Source organism: Prionailurus bengalensis, chromosome E2, assembly GCF_016509475.1.
Source record: "Prionailurus bengalensis isolate Pbe53 chromosome E2, Fcat_Pben_1.1_paternal_pri, whole genome shotgun sequence".
Classification (NCBI taxonomy): domain Eukaryota; kingdom Metazoa; phylum Chordata; class Mammalia; order Carnivora; family Felidae; genus Prionailurus; species Prionailurus bengalensis.
In genome coordinates, this window is record NC_057352.1 from 48863694 (window position 1) to 48881525 (window position 17832).

Sequence of the window (17832 nt, forward strand, 5' to 3'; positions counted from 1 at the left end):
ACAAGGGAGACAGATGGGAGATGGAAAGGAAGCAAGAGAGACAAAATATGTATAACATTTTCCAAGATAAGCTATTGAATGAAAAACCAAGGAATTGTGATGTCCACAGAAATGGCTGTGTCCTATGGTGTTCTTCCGCAAAAAAAAAAAAAAAAACAAAAAAAAACAAAAAAAAACAAAAAAAAAAAAACAGCAAAATCAACTTTTTTAGAACTCTCAAAATCAATCAAAGGCTTGCAACAATCCTAGGAGCATTTATTCAAGAAAAATAGATGTACTGTGTATATATGCCACATTTTCTTTAGTTATTCATCCATCGAAGGACAATTAGGTTGTTTCCACATCTTGACTACTATGAATAGTGCTACACCAAACATGAACATTAACAAGTGTTAATATCTCTTCAAAATTCTGATTTAAATTATTTTGGATAGCACAACCAAACAAAGACACCACAAGAAAACTACAGGCCAATATCCCAAATGAACATAGGTGTAAAAATCCTCAATAAAATACCAGTAAACCAAATCCAACAATACACTGAAAGGATCATACACTACGATCAAGTGGGACTTATCCCTCAGAGCCAGGGTGGTTCAACATACAAAAATCAATTAATGTTATATCTGACATTAACAGAATAAAAGATAAAAATCACATGAGCATCACAATAGAAGTGGCAAAAAGCATTTGACAAAATTCATCACCAAAAACTCTCAACAAACTAGGATTAGAAGGAAAGTACCCCAACATAATAAAGGCCATATATGAAAAGCTCACAGATACCATCATATTCATCAGTGAAAAGCTAAAAGCTCTTCCTCTAAGATCAGGAACAAGGCAAGGATGTCTACTCTCACCACTTCTATTCAACAGAGTACTGGAAGTCCTAGGCAGAGCAATTAGGTAAGGGAAAGAAAGAAGATGCATCCAAATCAGAAAGGAAAAAAATAAAATCCCTGTGTGCAGACAACATGATCTTCTGTGTAGAAAACCCAAAAGATTCCATTAAAAAATCTCTTAGAATTAATAAAATAATGCAGTAAAGTTGCAGGATACAAAGTCAGCAAACAAAAATAAGTTGCTTTTCTGTACACTAACAAGAAACTGTCTGAAAAGAAAATTAGTGGGAACACAAGCTGGTGCAGCCACTCTGGAAAACAGTATGGAGGTTCCTCAAAAAACTAAAAATAGAACTACCCTATGACCCAGCAATTGCACTACTAGGCATTTATCCATGGAATACAGGTGTGCTATTTCAAAGTGGCTCATGCACCCCATGTTTATAGCAGCACTATCGACAATAGCCAAAGTATGGAATATATATATATATATATACACACACACACACACAATGGAGTATTATATATATATATAATATATTTATATATATAAAATATATATATATGCACACAATGGAGTATTACTTGGCAATCAGAAAGAATGAAATCTTGCCGTTTGCAACTATGTGGATGGAACTGGAGGGTATTATGATAAGTGAAATTAGTCAGAGAAAGACAAAAATCATGACTTCACTCATATGAGGACTTTAGGAGACAAAACAGATGAACATAAGGGAAGGTAAACAAAAATAATATACAAACAGGGAGGGGCACAAAACAGAAGAGACTCATAAATATGGAGAACAAACTGAGGGTTACTGCAGGGGTTGTGGAAGGGGGGATGGGCTAAATGGGTGAGGGGCACTAAGGAATCCACTCCTGAAATCATTGTTACACTATATGCTAACTAATTTGGATGTAAATTTTAAAAAATAAAAAAATAAAAATAAATAAAATTAGGAAAACAACTTCATTTATAATACCATGGAAAAGGATTAAATTGTCAGGAATAAACCTAACTAAGGTGGTGAAAGACTTGTATACTGAAAACTATAAAACACTGATAAAAGAAATTAAAGACACCAACAAATGAAAAACATTCTGGGGGCGCCTGGGTGGCGCAGTCAGTTAAGCGTCCGACTTCAGCCAGTTCACGATCTCGCGGTCCGTGAGTTCGAGCCCCGCGTCGGGCTCTGGGCTGATGGCTCAGAGCCTGGAGCCTGCTTCCGATTCTGTGTCTCCCTCTCTCTCTGCCCCTTCCCCGTTCATGCTCTGTCTCTCTCTGTCCCAAAAATAAATAAACACTGAAAAAAAAATGAAAAAAAAAAGAAAAACAAAGAAAAACATTCTGTGTTCATGGATGGGAAGCGTTAATATTGTTAAAATGTCCATACTGCCCAAAGCCTTCTATAGATTTAATGCAATCCCTATCAAAATCCCAATGGCATTTTTTTTTTTACAAAACAGAAAAACAATTCTACAACTCATACAAAACCACAAAAGACCACAAATAGCCAAATCAGTCCTGAGAAAGAAGAACAAGGCTAGGGACATCACACTTCCTGATTTCAAACTATATTACAAAGCTACCAAAATCAAAATAGTACAGTACCAGCATCGAGACACACACATAGACCAATGGAACAGAACAGAGCCCAGAAATAAATGCACACACACATAGCCAACAGATCTTTGACAAGGGTGCCAAGTATACACAATGGAAAAGGAGAATCTCTTCAACAAATGGTGCTGGGAAAACTGGATATTCAGATCCAAAAGAATGAAATTGAACCCTTCTACACCATGGCGAAAAATCAGCTGAAAATGGGTTAAAGACTGAAATGTAGGACCTGAAACCATAGAACTCCTAGAAGAAAACATCGGGGGGAAGTTCATAACAACAGTTTGTCAGTGGCTTCATGGATATGACACTAAATGCACAGGCAACAAAAAACAAAATAGACAAGTGGAAGTACCTCAAAATCAAAAGCTTCTGCACAGCAAAAGCAACAGTCAACAGAGTTAAAAGACATTGTCTTTTTATTCATATCCTTAAGAAGAAGGCAACTGACAGTTAACCAGGAAGTACAGCAATTGGAATGGAGGTCGGTTTCTAGCCATTCCATAATTTAGATGGACATTAGGTCATAGCACAGTCTAAAAAAGTTGTTTTTTTTTTTCAATTAGAAAAAAGCAAAGCTGTAAAACTCTGAGCCTGGAACTCGGGGGCAGGCTTGTAGCCATCTTCCCTGAGAAGTGCCATCCCTTTTCAGAACTGTCTTTTTCAGAACATTTGTGTCTTACGGCAAAAAGAAACATCACACATCATAGTACCTTCCTGCTCTACTTGGCATAAAAGTTTAAGGTGGTCAATTTCACTCCTTTTCAGGGAATCAGTCACCAAATGCAAAGACTTTAACAGCCTAAGCCTTAAATAAGAAACTGTTTTTCAATTTATAAACTTATAAAGTCATATAGGAAATCTTGTACCAATGACTATTATGTTTATTCTAATGATGTTTAGAATGAGTAGTGGATATTTTGTTTTAAATCAATTATCAACTTAAGAAATTTCATATTATAAAGTTTTTGAAGAGCAGAGAAAGTTCCTGTCCCCTCAGGCATGTGTATCATCTTATGGAGAATTCAGAGGTGACCCGTATTCTAACTTTCCACCCTTTCACCCTTGACATATGGGCCTTTGACCTCATTCTTGTCCTTTCCTGGTCACAAGGTGGCCATCCCACCTGCAACCCCATGTCTGCATTCAGAATGGAAATATGAGGCAAGAGCCCAAAGGCAAACACAAACAAGTAAACAGACAAATTTTCCCAGCAAGACTTTGCCTCTGTATTCAAAATAGGACACCCTCTTGTCTTCTGTTTACATCCTGATGACCAGAACTGTGTCTGATGACCACCCTTGGGGGCAAGGAAGGATAGGACCTCGGGTATTTTCACCTAGGTCCCCTGGCAACTACTCAGAGTCCTGTTAATGAGGAAGCCTTGGGAAGCAGGTGCGGGGTGGTAACTGGCAGTCCCTGCCACTCCGCTCCGCTTTCAGGCTGACTCACTGCTGTGGGAGGCAGCGTGAGACTGGCCTGCAGACTGTCCCATTTTGCTTTGCAGGCCAACAGACTTCTAACCTATGAATCAGAATCCCTACAGATGGTGTCTTGGGACCCATTTTTTTTTAAGCACTGACCACTTTCCTCCTTCACCTGAGGACCTGAGGAGTCCTTTGCTCACACCTCTCTAATCACCCTCCACCTGCATTTCCGCCTGCAGGTCAGCCACGGCCCAAAGTTTACATGCAGCATCTTGGGCTGTGCTGTGAGCCCGGCCGTTCATTTCTCCTTCACCAGCTACAACTTTGGGACCTGCTTCATCTACCAAGCTGGCATGCCCCCATACAAACAAATACTGGTTGTCACCAACAAGGAAGAAACACCCATGAGGTAAGCAGACTTTCCAGAGCTTCCAGATGATTCTGTAGCTCCTTGTGGGTTCTACAGCCTCCACATAGGTGAAGTCCTGCCAAAATAGAAAAAAGAAAGATTATGGGAAAAGTCAAACCCAGTTGGGCATGAATCCCACGTCTGCTTTCCCTACCACTAATACTGACACTTGGGTAGCCAGGAGCTACTCTGCTGAAAATCTTGAAGTGAGGAGAGCAATGCCAGAGGTAATGAAGGTGGAAACCGAGGCTTGGAGAATTAAAAAGTGACTTCCTCAGGCCATTACTTTGCAATAAATGACAGATATATACTGAGCCTAAGTCTTTTGATTAAAATCCGGCCTCTCTGCACCATCCCTATGTAGAATGTTCCAGTCCAGGTTTCTGGGCCTTATCCCAGACCTATCAAAACAGAATTTCCAGAGACTGGCCCAGAGACCTGTGTTTCCTCAAAGCTCTTTCCTAAAGGAAGGAACTGTTACACATCTGTGCTATCCAGTATGGCAACCTGTAAGTACATAAAATATGCCTGGTGCGACTAAGGGACTGAATTTTTCATTTTTTAAGTTTCAATTCATTTGAATTTGAATTGCCACATGTGTCTAGTGGCTACCATATTGGACAGCACAGGCCTAAGTTCAAATCCCAACTCTTCCCTAGCTGTGTGACCTGGGGCACATGGTCTAACCTCTCCTTTCCTGGGATGGGGGATGATAATAGCTCCTCCCCTACAAGGCTATTAGGAGGGTTAAATTAGTTCATCTAGAGAGAGTACTTAGAATAGTGCCTGGACCATAGCAAATGCTCGGTTATGGTTATCTGCCGCTACTGCTACTGTTGCAGTGATGATAATTATTATCCTGAATGGTGAGTTACAAGAGTGTCATGTGATTTTAAATGCTAATTAAAAATCTTCCCTGCATGATTTAATTCAATCTGAGTCCTGTGTGAAGGCATTAAGTTCTTTTTATTGGCCTAGCTGGACTCCTTCTCTAAATACCTGGAAGACAGACAAGAAAGTATTGTAATGGAGAGCCCTAGGGCCTTCCTACGCACAGGTTGACCAGAGTAGACATGATCTTTGAAGATCCCATGTGGTTGAGCAATTAGTGACAATAAGAATGGCTCACCTTTATGGACTGTCTCCTCTGTGCCCTGTGTAGTACTGACTTAGTCACTCTATTTCATTTAATGCTCAAAACAACCTTATGAGGTTGTTAATGCTCCAAACAACCCAGTTCTACAGATAAGGAAACAGAGGCCCAAATGAGCTAAGTAACTCTTCTAAGTTCTCACAGCTAGTTAGGGATAGAGCCTGGATCCAAACTCCTGTGTCTGAATCGGGAACACATACTCCTCTCCTCTGTGCTTCACCACCCAGTTACTTTAGGAAACACTTCCTTATAAGAGGGTACAAAGCCATGAGTGGCCTTTTCAAGAAAGAGGATAAATAGAGTGAAAAGAACCTTGAGCGAAGGGCCATGAGACTTTGTGTTTGAGGCCAGGTTCTGCCAGAATCTCAGGGTGTGATTTGGGGTAAGTAACTTGATTATGCCCAGGAAAGTATGCGCTGGATCACTGCTGAGGTCCCTTCTTCCATAGCTCCAGTGCAACAGGGCGGGAAAGCAGCTCACAGAGACAAGGGGACAGAATCAGTCTTTCTGGGTGTTGTAAATGTGTTTTTTGACCTCCAGCACAGGCTGGTACTGGAGACCCTCTTACTTGGTAGACAAAATGGAAATACGTGGGCCTTCTAACTTACACACCTTCCTCCTGATTTTCTCTAGCTTAGACTGTCTATACACCAATACCGCATACCTCGAGGTGAACTTCCGTGTTGATGTGATAAAGCCAGGAAAGACACTGGAGATTCCAATCACCTTTTATCCTCGAGAAAGTATCAATTATCGAGAACTCATCCCCTTTGAAATCAATGGGCTCTCACAACAAGTAATTGAAATCAAAGGGAAAGGCACCGAGATGAAGGTACGAGACAGTTGGGGAGATCCTCAGCCATAGCAGCCATGCCTTTTTGCCCTCCCAGCCACCTTTGCCCCTCCCACTCTTCCCTCTCCACCTGTTCTGCCCCCAAGCTGCGTTGTCAGAGGCCAGCCAGTCCCACCCAAGGATGACCTGTCAAATCTGACTCGAGTGAACCATAGACCGTATTCAATACCAAACTTTACTATATCATAGGGTACAAGTAATCACAGGCATTGGAGAAACATCTTTTTCTTGGAAAAGTTTGAGACTGTCTGATGCACAATCCCAAACATGTCCTTCCCTCACATTAGGGCATGTTTTGTTTCCACGTTTAATAGACAAGATCTGTTTTGAATAGCAATTCGTTTTAGATATACACACAGACATTCATTTCAATTGTGGAACATCTTTCTTTAATGCCACATTGATTGATATTCTTGAGCCAGGCGCAGATCCCAGGATTATATTTGATTGCGGGCATTTCTTCTAAGTAGGTGCTCCTAATGAAAGTCCTGCTGCTAATCCCTTTCTCCCCACTGTCTGGTAAACATGTAAGGTGTCTGTTTGGTTGGTATATTTGCATTTTAATAGGAGATTTTAGAAGACTAAAGGCCTTCCAAGATGCTCAGGAATGCATGGGACATTTCAGCAACTGAGAAGGTGGGAGGGGTGTGTTCCTGGCAGCCTTCCCATCAAGCTAGAGGAATGACAAGACATTGCCACCTGGTGTTGTCTGTACCCAAGCCAGAGATGGGGTCTCTTCTGATATCACTGATCCGTTCACTTGTTCCTTCTGTCACTCACTCATTTTGCACCCATTTTGTGCTAGGTACTTTGGGGTAAGTCTGGAGGGGACTTAAATGTGTTCTCTGACCTCCAGAAGCACAGGCTGCTGTTGGAGACTCTTACCTTTTTAGACACCATGGAAACATGTGGGCTAAATATAAAGAAAGTTGAGGGGCAGGGGGTGTGCCATTTAGTGACTGCCTGAATGGCTGCTGCTCATTGTGTGTCCATGCCATCCTGAGGGCGAGGCCCAGCCTGACCTTGATCTATCCAGGCCAACATTTTGATCAGTGCCTTAGATGAGGGCTTGGAAGCATGTCTACTCTTCCACCTCTGCCTCCACCATTTTGTCTGCGTGGCCCTCATCTGTCCCTGTCCAGCCCACCCCACAGATCAACAAGCCAGAGCAATCACAAAACACACGTTTGATTGGGTCACTCCATGCTTCGCTGGCCTCCCACTTCTCCCAGCACAATCCCTGACCGCCTCCAAACTTGTCTTCTCATTGCGCCCCTCTCTCTCAGCCACAGGCCTTCCTGGGCCACGCCTCTGACTCAGGGCCTTGCCACAGGCTGTTGTCTCCTCCCCACCCCGGGTGGCCTCCAACCCATGCCCACCCTGACTCAAACAGACTAGATGGCACCCTTCCTTTAGCTCCCAGGGTAGACATGCCTTCCCCAGGGAGGCGGCCCCAGAACCCCCAGCCAGCTCAGCCCCTGCAATATGTTCTCACAGTACCCTGAGCTTTTCCGTCATGTCTCCTCATCCAGTTGTGATTATGTAGTTGTGTAGTAAGCTGCTTAGTGGATATTGTATGCACGTGTTTACCAGGTGAGTGAACGCCCATCCCATATGAAGAAGGCAGGACACTGACAGGAACCACCATTGCCTCACCAGGATAGGTGTGTGATAATAGTTTTTTTCAAGGAACTGATGAACACTCCCTCTCTCCTCTCTTTCTGGTTCCACAGATTTTAGTCCTAGATCCGGTCAATAGGATTGTAAAGTTGGGAGCTGTCCTGCCAGGACAGGTTGTGAAAAAAACGGTTTCCATCATGAACAATAGCCACGCCCCACTCACTTTTAGCCAGACAGTCCTGTTCTCGATTCCAGAACTCCAGGAACCCAAGGTTGGTGCCCAGGGCTCCCAGTGGGCTTCTTATGCTTCCCAGTGACATGGGTGACTAGATGACTGTGCTAGCAACACAAACAGCTCACACTTCTCGGGCATCTACCATGCACCAGGACATTCTAAGAGCTTCCCCCGTGCTACCTCTGAGCATCTTCACAAAAACAGTATAGGGCTAGTACTGTTATTATTCTCATTTTGCAGATAAGGACACCAAGGCTTAGAGAGGCTGCATATCTCGAAAAGGCAACAGAATGAAAGAGAAAGGGATGGGATTTGGTAGATCTGGATTCTAATGAATGTATATATCCTCATCGTTGGAAGCTTGAAAAATATGGAAAGACATAAAGAAAAACATTTTCGCCATAATCTCACACCCAGAAATAATCACTTGCAGACGACCACCTTCTTGCTGTATACCCACCTGGCAGAGAGACCGCAAGATCAAGCTTCTGGTGTCTCTTCTTACAAAGGCACCAGTCCCATTATGAGGATCCCACTCTCGTGACCTTATCTACCCCTAATTACCCCCTAAAGGCCTCATCTCCAAATGCCACTCACATACGAATTGTCAGCCGGTGGAGTGGGGGACACAATTCAATCTGTAGCAAGGTGAACACAATGTTGACTGATCTGATGGAGTTCACAGTCTTTGGGGGTCACTGACACGGAAACAACTCCAGGACAGCCTAGAAACTGCAGAGGCAGGGTGTGAATTGGGAGGGGCTGCTCAGACAACAGCGGGGGGCTGTGAGAGGCCTCATAGGGCGGGAGGTCTGTACTGGGTTTTTGGGATGGAAAGGTGTCTCCAGGCAGACAGGTTGGGGAGAGGTGTGCTGGCAGGCAGAGCTACGTGTGCTTGAGGGGGGTCTGTGCTTTTAGAAAGCTAGGTGTGATTGGGTAGGCAGGGGTGCTGTGGACCGTCCAGGGATTGCCAAATACAGAGAAACGGGCTGGGGAAGCTAGCCAGAGCAAGAGAGCCAGTGGCACCTCATCCCAGAGCCCATGGTGCTGGCCAAAGACAGAGGGCAGACTTGCTTCCACTTCCTCATTCATCCAAATCAAAATCCTCAGTGCCGCAGGGTCAGGGCCCCTGACCATTGGGCTGAGCCGCCTTTGCCTCTTGAGGTGACGCATTACCTGTACTGGCATCAACATCGTGGTGTTTGGAGAGCTCACAGAGGCTGCTGTCCCTGCGTGGTTTCCAGCCCACTGTCTGCTGCCACAGTCCACCTGCTGGTGACCACACAGCACCCTGTACCCCAGGAAGCACAAGCCCGGAAGGAGCTTCGGCTTCCTGAAAGCTGATTTTGGTTGATTTCTACCAGGACAAAGGAGGCGGGGGGAGGGAAAACCATACGAATTTAAACAAGAGTTCTCAAGCTTTAGAAGACACGGGTCACTCAGGGCACTTTTGAAGATGTGAGCTCCAAGCTCTCCCAAAATTCAGTTGGAATGGGGCAGGACCTGTGAATCTGCATTTTTTTTTAATTTTTTTTTCAACGTTTATTTATTTTTGGGACAGAGAGAGACAGAGCATGAACGGGGGAGGGGCAGAGAGAGAGGGAGACACAGAATCGGAAACAGACTCCAGGCTCTGAGCCATCAGCCCAGAGCCTGACGCGGGGCTTGAACTCGCAGATCGTGACCTGGCTGAAGTGGGACGCTTAACCGACTTCGCCACCCAGGCGCCCCTGAATCTGCATTTTAAAGACCACAGTGGGAAGTGTGGTACAGGGAACCCAGGGAGCACTCCTTGGAAAAACACGGGAGCGCTAAGTGTTTTCTATTTCCTCTTATCTTACATTTCCTGCACCAGAGAGTAGGGGTCATTTGCAAGGAGCTGGAGAGAAAAATTAACATTTATTGAATGGCTATTACATGCCACCCATTTATATAAGTGACCTGAATCTTCACCATAGAGTAAGCCACAGAAAGTTTAAGTAACTTAGCAAAGATGACACAGCCGTCAGGAGAGAGCAGAGTGGGATTTGACCCCTGGGCTATTGCAGCCCTAACAGCAAGACCCAGAAATAGAAGCCTCAGATGCCCTCTGCCCTCAGCTGCTGAGTCTCATTGCTGTTTTGCCCAGGTCATCACCTTAATACCATCCTACAACATCACTCTGAAGCCCAAAGAGGTCTGTAAGCTGGAAGTCATCTTTGCCCCGAAGAAACGCATCCCTCCCTTCTCTGAGGAGGTGTTCATGGAATGCATGGGGCTTCTGCGTCCTCTCTTCCTCCTTAGCGGCTGTTGCCAGGCCCTGGAGATCTCCCTGGACCAGGAGCATCTCCCCTTCGGGCCAGTCGTGTATCAGACACAAGCCACGCGTCGCATCCTTATGTTGAATACGGGTGACGTGGGTGCAAGGTAGGAGAGTGGCATCCCCACCCAAGGCCGAACACAGCTCTCTTGACTCTGGATTTGCCCTGGATTCAGACTGGATATTTGTTTTACAAGTGTAGCCACTTTTTCTTTCTTTCTCCTCCCTTCCACAGCCCCTCCCCCCGCCTCAAGATGGGACGTGGCCCTGCTAGGGTGACTGCGGCTGCCAGGATTACAAAAATTAATGCAATAGAGAAGATTAGTTTGGTGCACGTTATACACCCTTTACATGGTTTCTTTTGCTTATTACCAAAACAATTCTATGGTTGATCCGTTTTACAGACAAGACAACTGAGACTACTTTTCCAAAATCATGCATCCAGTTAGAACTTACACTGTGCAAGTGCAGTGCTAAGCATTCTTACGTATAAGCTCCCATTTAATTACCCCAGACGCCTGAGAGGTAGTACTATATTGTCCTCATTTCACAGATGAAGGTGAGGCTCAAGGAGGTCAGGTGATTTACCTGAGGTCACATGGCTAAGAGGTGAGAAAGACGGGATTAGAACACAAGTATACCTCTGACTGCTCTCCTCTCCAGGCTCTTCCCTCTGGCTAGCAGGTGCCCGGCCCAGTCACGACTCGGGCATGCCACCATAGCTGTGCAGACACCCCTCACCCAGACCTCAGTGTGGACATTGCCCCGAGGGTGTGGCTGGAAGCACAGAGGGATGGCCCACAGAGGGATGACTAAGAGTGCCCCCAAGAACAGGTGCATCTCTCACCTGAAGGCATTGCCTCTGCCCTCCTGGATCTGACCTGAGAGGCAATGCAGGGGGTGCTTATAGCCATGGCCTTGGGAGGGTTCCAGTCCTAGCCCCGGCACTTCCTGGCTGTGTGATCTCGGATACACATGTGTTAGCGTGTTCATGTGCATGTTCCTCGACGAGTCACTTGCAGAATATAACATAAGATGCGGCCACTTCCCACCCTGCTCAGGTCTGAGAGACAGCTGAGCCGTCTTACCCAGAAGTGAGCTAGCTCTTGACTCCATCCACCTTTGCTCTGCCCACATCCCATGGAGTATTCAAAGGGGTGAACCTCTCAGCTAAAAGCCTAGGCAAAGTCCCTTGATCTCAGCAGCATTAAGCACACCCCAGGATACTAGTAAACTGTTTTTCTTGTCTCCTTTTGTCTTGGAAAAGGTTTAAATGGGATGTCAAAAAATTTGAGCCCCATTTTTCCATCAGCCCAGAAGAAGGCTACATCACTGCAGGCATGGAGGTCTCTTTTGAAGTGACCTACCATCCCACTGAGGTGGGCAAGGAGAGTCTCTATAAAAACTTGCTCTGCTTCATCCATGGAGGCAATCCTCTGAACCTCACCCTATCTGGAGTCTGCGTGGGACCACCTTCAGTAAAAGAGGTCAGTAGCTGCTGCCCACAGAAGTGCCAATGGCAAGAGTGGGCCCAGCAGGCACCACAATTGAATTCAGCTGGGCCTTCTAGAAACAACTGACTCTGTTCAAACAGTCCTCAGTGCCAATGTCAAACATTCAGACCTGCTCCCTCCCACCACAGGGCCTTTGCATATCCTTTTCCCCACTGCTGCAATATTCATTTCCCCTCTTCATTTAGTTAATTCCTATTCATTCTTCAGCTCTCAACGCAAGCATTACATTCTCAAGGAAGGTTTCTCTGACATATTTGGCTAGATCAAATTCTCTTACAAGCACTGTAAGTAAAGGGTAAACACTTTCCCCTTCTCTCATTAAAAAAAAAAAAGTTGGGAGTGGGGGAGTGGGCTTGAGTTAACCTTCTGCTAGCCTTGTCCCTAGAAACCTAACAGTAGACTCCATTCCACTTACGGTAAAAAATCACTTATGGTAAAAATTACACCTGATCTCCATCTCTATAATTTTGTAAATGGAATCACCCAGTGTGCTATGAACATGTATGTACAAATCTTGGCAAGAAAATATGCTTCCATTATCTTGGGTAAATACCCAGATGGCTGGGGCACAAAGCAGGTATATATTTACTTTTTAAAGAACCTACTAAACTCTTTTCCAAAGTGGTTGTGTTTCTACCGACAATGTCTGATATTTCCACTTGCATCCCATTTTGCCCACACTTGTTACCACCTGTTGTTTTAATTTTAGCCATTCTAATAAATATAAGGTGGTATCTCATTGTGGCTTTTAATTTGTGGTTCCCTAATGACTAATGACATTGAGAATCTTCTCAGGTATTTGTTTGCCATCCATATATCATCTTTGTTGAAGTACCTGTTTGAATTCTCTGTCCATATTTCATTGGGATGTTTGTTTTCCTATTATTGAGTTTTGAGAGCTCTTCATATATTCAGGGCACAAATTTTACATTTAGATCTTAATCTGTTTAGAGTTAATTTTTGTATGTAGCATAAGATATGGATCAAAATTCATTTTGTTTTATCATTTGTATGTGGATATTCAGTTGTTCTAGCACCATTTGTTGAAGATTATCCTTTCTCCACTGAAATGCCTCTGCACCTTGGTCAAAACTCATTTAACCATATATGTGCAGGTGTCTATTGCTGAATGCTGTCCTTGTCCACTGATCTATTTGACTCTTTTTACCAACAGTGCTACACCGTCCACACTGCTGAATTCAGTGGTCAGTTCTCAACTGTTGACCTGTTGATAGTATTTGATACCTTGAACAAGTCCCTTGAGGAAGATGCTTCAAACACTTCACATGGTCCCTAGGATGCCACCCTCTCCTGGGTTTCCTCCTATCTTATTAGATGCTCCTTCTCATCTCCTCTTCTGATTTTTTTTAACACTGGAGTGTGTCAGTCAGGAATTGGTTCTTAAATTTCTTCTTTTATCTAAAAACACTTAACTTCTTGATAATCTCATCCAGTTTCTTGGCCCTTAAAAAAAAACATTGCTATACTCCCAAATATGGATGCCAGCCTAAACCTTTCCTTGAATTCCTCATTTGTAAATTTCACTACCTACTTCAGATGTCTGTTTTCTTCCAGGTGGTAAATTTCACCTGCCAGGTACGCTCCAAGCACACGCAGACCATCATGCTTTCAAACCGCACCAACCAGACCTGGAACCTGCACCCCATCTTTGAGGGTGAGCACTGGGAGGGGCCAGAGTTCATCACCCTGGAGCCCCATCAGCAAAACAAGCCCTATGAGATTACCTACAGACCCCGCACCATGAACTTGGAGAACCGCAAACATCAGGTAGGCTGAGGCTCCCCCCTGCCGCCCCCCATTGATTTTACTGTGGGGTTGGAGGGAGGAGTCATGCAAGAGAGGTGAGGAGAACCCCACGAATCATGTTGGAACAATGGGGAATAATGCAGATTATGGAGTCCAAAACTTCCCTTGTTGCCTGTATTTTTTCATGTACAGGGGATTTTCTTGGAACAAGGGGCTCAGTTCTGAACACAGTCCTGGACTAAGCATCAAGTAATTAATATTTAGCTTAATTGTACAAATAGCATCATCATCACTGTAACAAACTTTTAAAAAGAAAAGAAGCCATAATCTTCCACCCTAAAGAAAGAGGATTTTTTCTTCTAAGCTGTATTTTTTTTAAGTTTATTTATTTATTTTGAAAGAGAGAGAGTAGGGAAGGGGCAGAGAGAGAGACAGAATTGCAAGCAGGCTCCACCCTGTCAGTGCAGAGCTGGACGTGGGGCTCAATCTCACGAACCATGAGAGCATGACCTGAGCCAAAATCAAAAGTTGGACACTTAACCAACTAAGCCACTCAGGTGCCTCTAAGCTTTACTTTCTTTGTAAGTAATCTCTACACCCAGGGTATGGTTGAACTCACAACCCCGCGATCAAGAATCAGATGCTCTACCGACTGAATCAGCCAGTCACCCCAAGAACTGTTTTCTCCTATCTTTACTACCAGTCCTTATTCAGATACAGTCATAGTTGCCATCATAGAATACCTAATTTTGCACTCAGTTTATTTTTACCTTACATTAGATCATGAACATTTTTCTGTTTAACTAGTCTTTGTGATGTAATCATGTTTAATGATTGCCTAATATTTCATGGAATGAAAGTTCCATAATTTATGTAATACTCCTCAGTTGTTGAATATTAAAGTTATTACTACCAAATTTTCATCAATATTATAAATGGTTCTAATGCGTATGTGTGTGTGTGTGTGTGTGTAGCTTTTTCCTCCAAAGGGATTTTTAAGGTCCCTGGGGAAAGGTGACCCAGCTAGCTCTATCGATAGAGCATGAGACTCTTAAGTTGCCTGGGGTAGAGTTCCGGGTTCAAATACATATGAACATTTTTATGACTCTTAAAACATACTACCAAGCTTATTTCAAGAGTTATGCTTATGCAAGGGCCTCTATTAATCCTGTGTCACTACCACGCCTAAGAGGTACCTAATAAAGGACCTTCTGTGCCATTTTGACCACGTTTCTTCTTCTCCTTAGGGCACCCTCTTCTTCCCCCTCCCAGATGGGACTGGCTGGCTGTATATGCTGCATGGGACTTCTGAGCTCCCCAAAGCCGTGGCCAGTATCTACCGTGAAGTACCATGTAAGACGCCCTATGTTGAACTCCTGCCAATAACCAACTGGCTTAATAAGCCCCAGAGGTGAGAGAGTGGGGCTAGGGGTTGGGATGGAGGAGATGGAGGGAGGACTTCTACTGTCTAGCCTGGCCCTTCCCATGGTCAGGGCCTCTAGAGACATTGAGGGGCTAAACGAATCAGAGGCAAACTTCCCTGATGTAACCAAGCATTGTCTGAACTCTAAGCTTCCAGACAGTCAGTGCTATCTATGAATAACTGATAACTTAAGTCTCCTAGAACAGTGCCTGACGTAAAATAAGTGCTCAAATAAATGTTAGATGTTGTTATTATTATCAAAATGATAATCATGATGGTTATTCTTGAGTTCTCTGTCTTATCACCTAAGCCACTGGCCAGAGAAGGATGTCCCTTGGATCTTATTTGCAGTGGGAGTAGAGTAGAATACAAGGGCTAGAGGAATTGACAACCAGCCTGGTCCCCTTCTTTTACAGAGAAGGAGCCAAAGCCTGGGAGAAGAAGCTTACTTACTGAAGGCCACCAGTTAGCATAGTGGATAAGGGCTCAGACCTAAGTTTGAATCCTAGCTGTACCAATAACTAGTCATGTGACCTGGACATGTTTCCTTCTCATGGCCTCTATTTCCTCATTAGTAAAATGGGGGTGATAATTATATGTGTCTCCTACAGACACTGTGAGGATTAAATGCCTCTAACACATTTGGAGCACTGACTCAGTAGCTGGCACATCACAGGTGTCAATAAATGGTAGTTATTGTTATTGTTAGAGACAAAGGACCAGAACCCTGGACCCACATGCTTATCATAAAATCAAAAGTAGAGATAGCACCTTTCCTTCTTTTCTTTGGGCAAATGGTTTCATTTTCTCTATCCTCTCTTCATGTGTTCCTGTGCTCCCCCAGATTCCGGGTCATCGTGGAAATGGTGAAACCAGAGAGGCCAGATCTAAGCGTCACCTTAAAAGGCCTTGATTACATTGATGTACTGTCTGGCTCCAAGAAAGATTACAGGCTGAACTTCTTTTCCCACAAGGAGGGACTCTACAGTGCAAAGGTATCCACGTGTTAAAGACATTTCCCTGGAACTCTGGAGGTTTGCCCCAAGGTTAATAATCCTGGTGTTAGGGAGTGAAGATGTCCTCCCACAGCCAGCCCATCCTTATCTTGCTGGGCTAACCAGTTAGAGACCTGACAAAGCTTTCAGGATTCCCAGCCTCTTGAAGATGAAGCCAGATGGCAGGGCCATCCATCCATCATGTAGACCCACAACAAGCCTTCAAGGCAACAGAATCATGAAAATCCTTAAGCAGTAACACTGGGCCAGCAAACACCAGACCACAATAATAAGAAAAGGTCCCCTTTCCTGAGTGATTATAGTGGCCAGCATAGTATTGAACATTTAGTACATATAGCTAGTAATGTCAGAGCCAGGATTCAACTCAGAGCCATTTGCTCCAAGACACCACAGGGTCGTTCACACATGAGCTATTTCTCCTAATTCATTCATTAGCTCAGCAAGTACCTATAAGCATATATGCCACACTCTAAACTAAGTGCTGGCAACACAGCAATGATCAAAAATAGGCGCAGTCTCTGTTTTCATCAAATGCACTGTCCAGTGAAAGGAGAAGGGCATTAACCAAATAATGGTACTATGAATGTATAATTACAAAATGAGATACATGCTTTGAAGAAAAGGAGTGTATATGGGTCAGTAGCTCACAGGAGAGATTAGGGCTGAAGATAACATATGGAAATTACTCATTTACAGATAGTATCAGAAGCTATGATGAAGGAAGGAATCAGCTAGGGAGATTTTAAAGTGAAAAAAGAAAGAACCTAGGAACCCATCTCCTACCTCCAGAAGAGATATTGGCAAAACTCACACAGTGGGATGTCATCCCCTCTCCTAAAATCACTGAGGTAGACTGCTCCACTCAGATCGCATTCACAGACTAACAGAGAACCTTAGAATCAAAGTATCATAAAACATCTGAAGAAAAAAAAAAGCCACCATAAATAGAAACAGCAGCTCAACAAAGGGGAACCCCTAAGATAAAAGAGTCATTAAAGCAAACGGAATATTTTTAGTGAACATTATTAATACCCTCAAAGGAATAAAAGAAGATAATCATGCCCATGAAAAAGAACAGGCTATTGTGGAAGACAATCAGAGACCCTAAAAATTAAAAAATTGAATATTTTTTATGGAAAACCTTAGAGGAAGGCTGAATAGTATAATGAACTCTGAGGAAGAGATTACTAGTAAGTTAGAAGATAGAGCTGATTTAGCACATGAGCACAAAGAAATGGCAAGCGTGGAAGGAAATAATAAGTGCTGAAGAGGGTGTGGAGAAGTTGGATCCCTCATACATTGCTGGTGGGAGTGCAAATGGCGCAGCTGCTGTGGAAAACAGTCTGGCATTCCTTAGATGGTTAAACATGGAGTTACCGTGTGACTCAGCAATTTCACTCCTAGGTATATACTCAGGATAAATGAAAATATATGTCCATACAAGAACCTGTACATAAATGTTCATAGCAGCATTATTCATAAGAACCAAAAAATAGAACCAAACAAAACAAACCAAATGTCATCAACCCAAATGGACAAATATAATGGAATATTATTTGACAATAAAAAGAAATGGAAATGAAGTGCTAATACATGCAACACATCAATGAACCTTGAAGGAATTATGATACCTAAACAAAGCCGTCACAACTG

The 17832-nt window shown here is 43.7% G+C and overlaps 1 protein-coding gene across 1 annotated transcript in view; it reads left to right on the forward strand.

Moving 5' to 3' along the window:
• Positions 1-17832, forward strand: part of HYDIN (HYDIN axonemal central pair apparatus protein) — a 347254-nt gene that overhangs the window by 312068 nt on the left and 17354 nt on the right. Inside the window, exons 75-82 of the mRNA XM_043599622.1 lie at positions 4130-4299; positions 6086-6284; positions 8039-8197; positions 10289-10566; positions 11727-11946; positions 13549-13761; positions 14988-15151; positions 16008-16158. Of these exons, the coding sequence (XP_043455557.1) occupies positions 4130-4299; positions 6086-6284; positions 8039-8197; positions 10289-10566; positions 11727-11946; positions 13549-13761; positions 14988-15151; positions 16008-16158 (1554 nt within the window). The remainder of the gene's footprint in view (positions 1-4129; positions 4300-6085; positions 6285-8038; positions 8198-10288; positions 10567-11726; positions 11947-13548; positions 13762-14987; positions 15152-16007; positions 16159-17832) is intronic.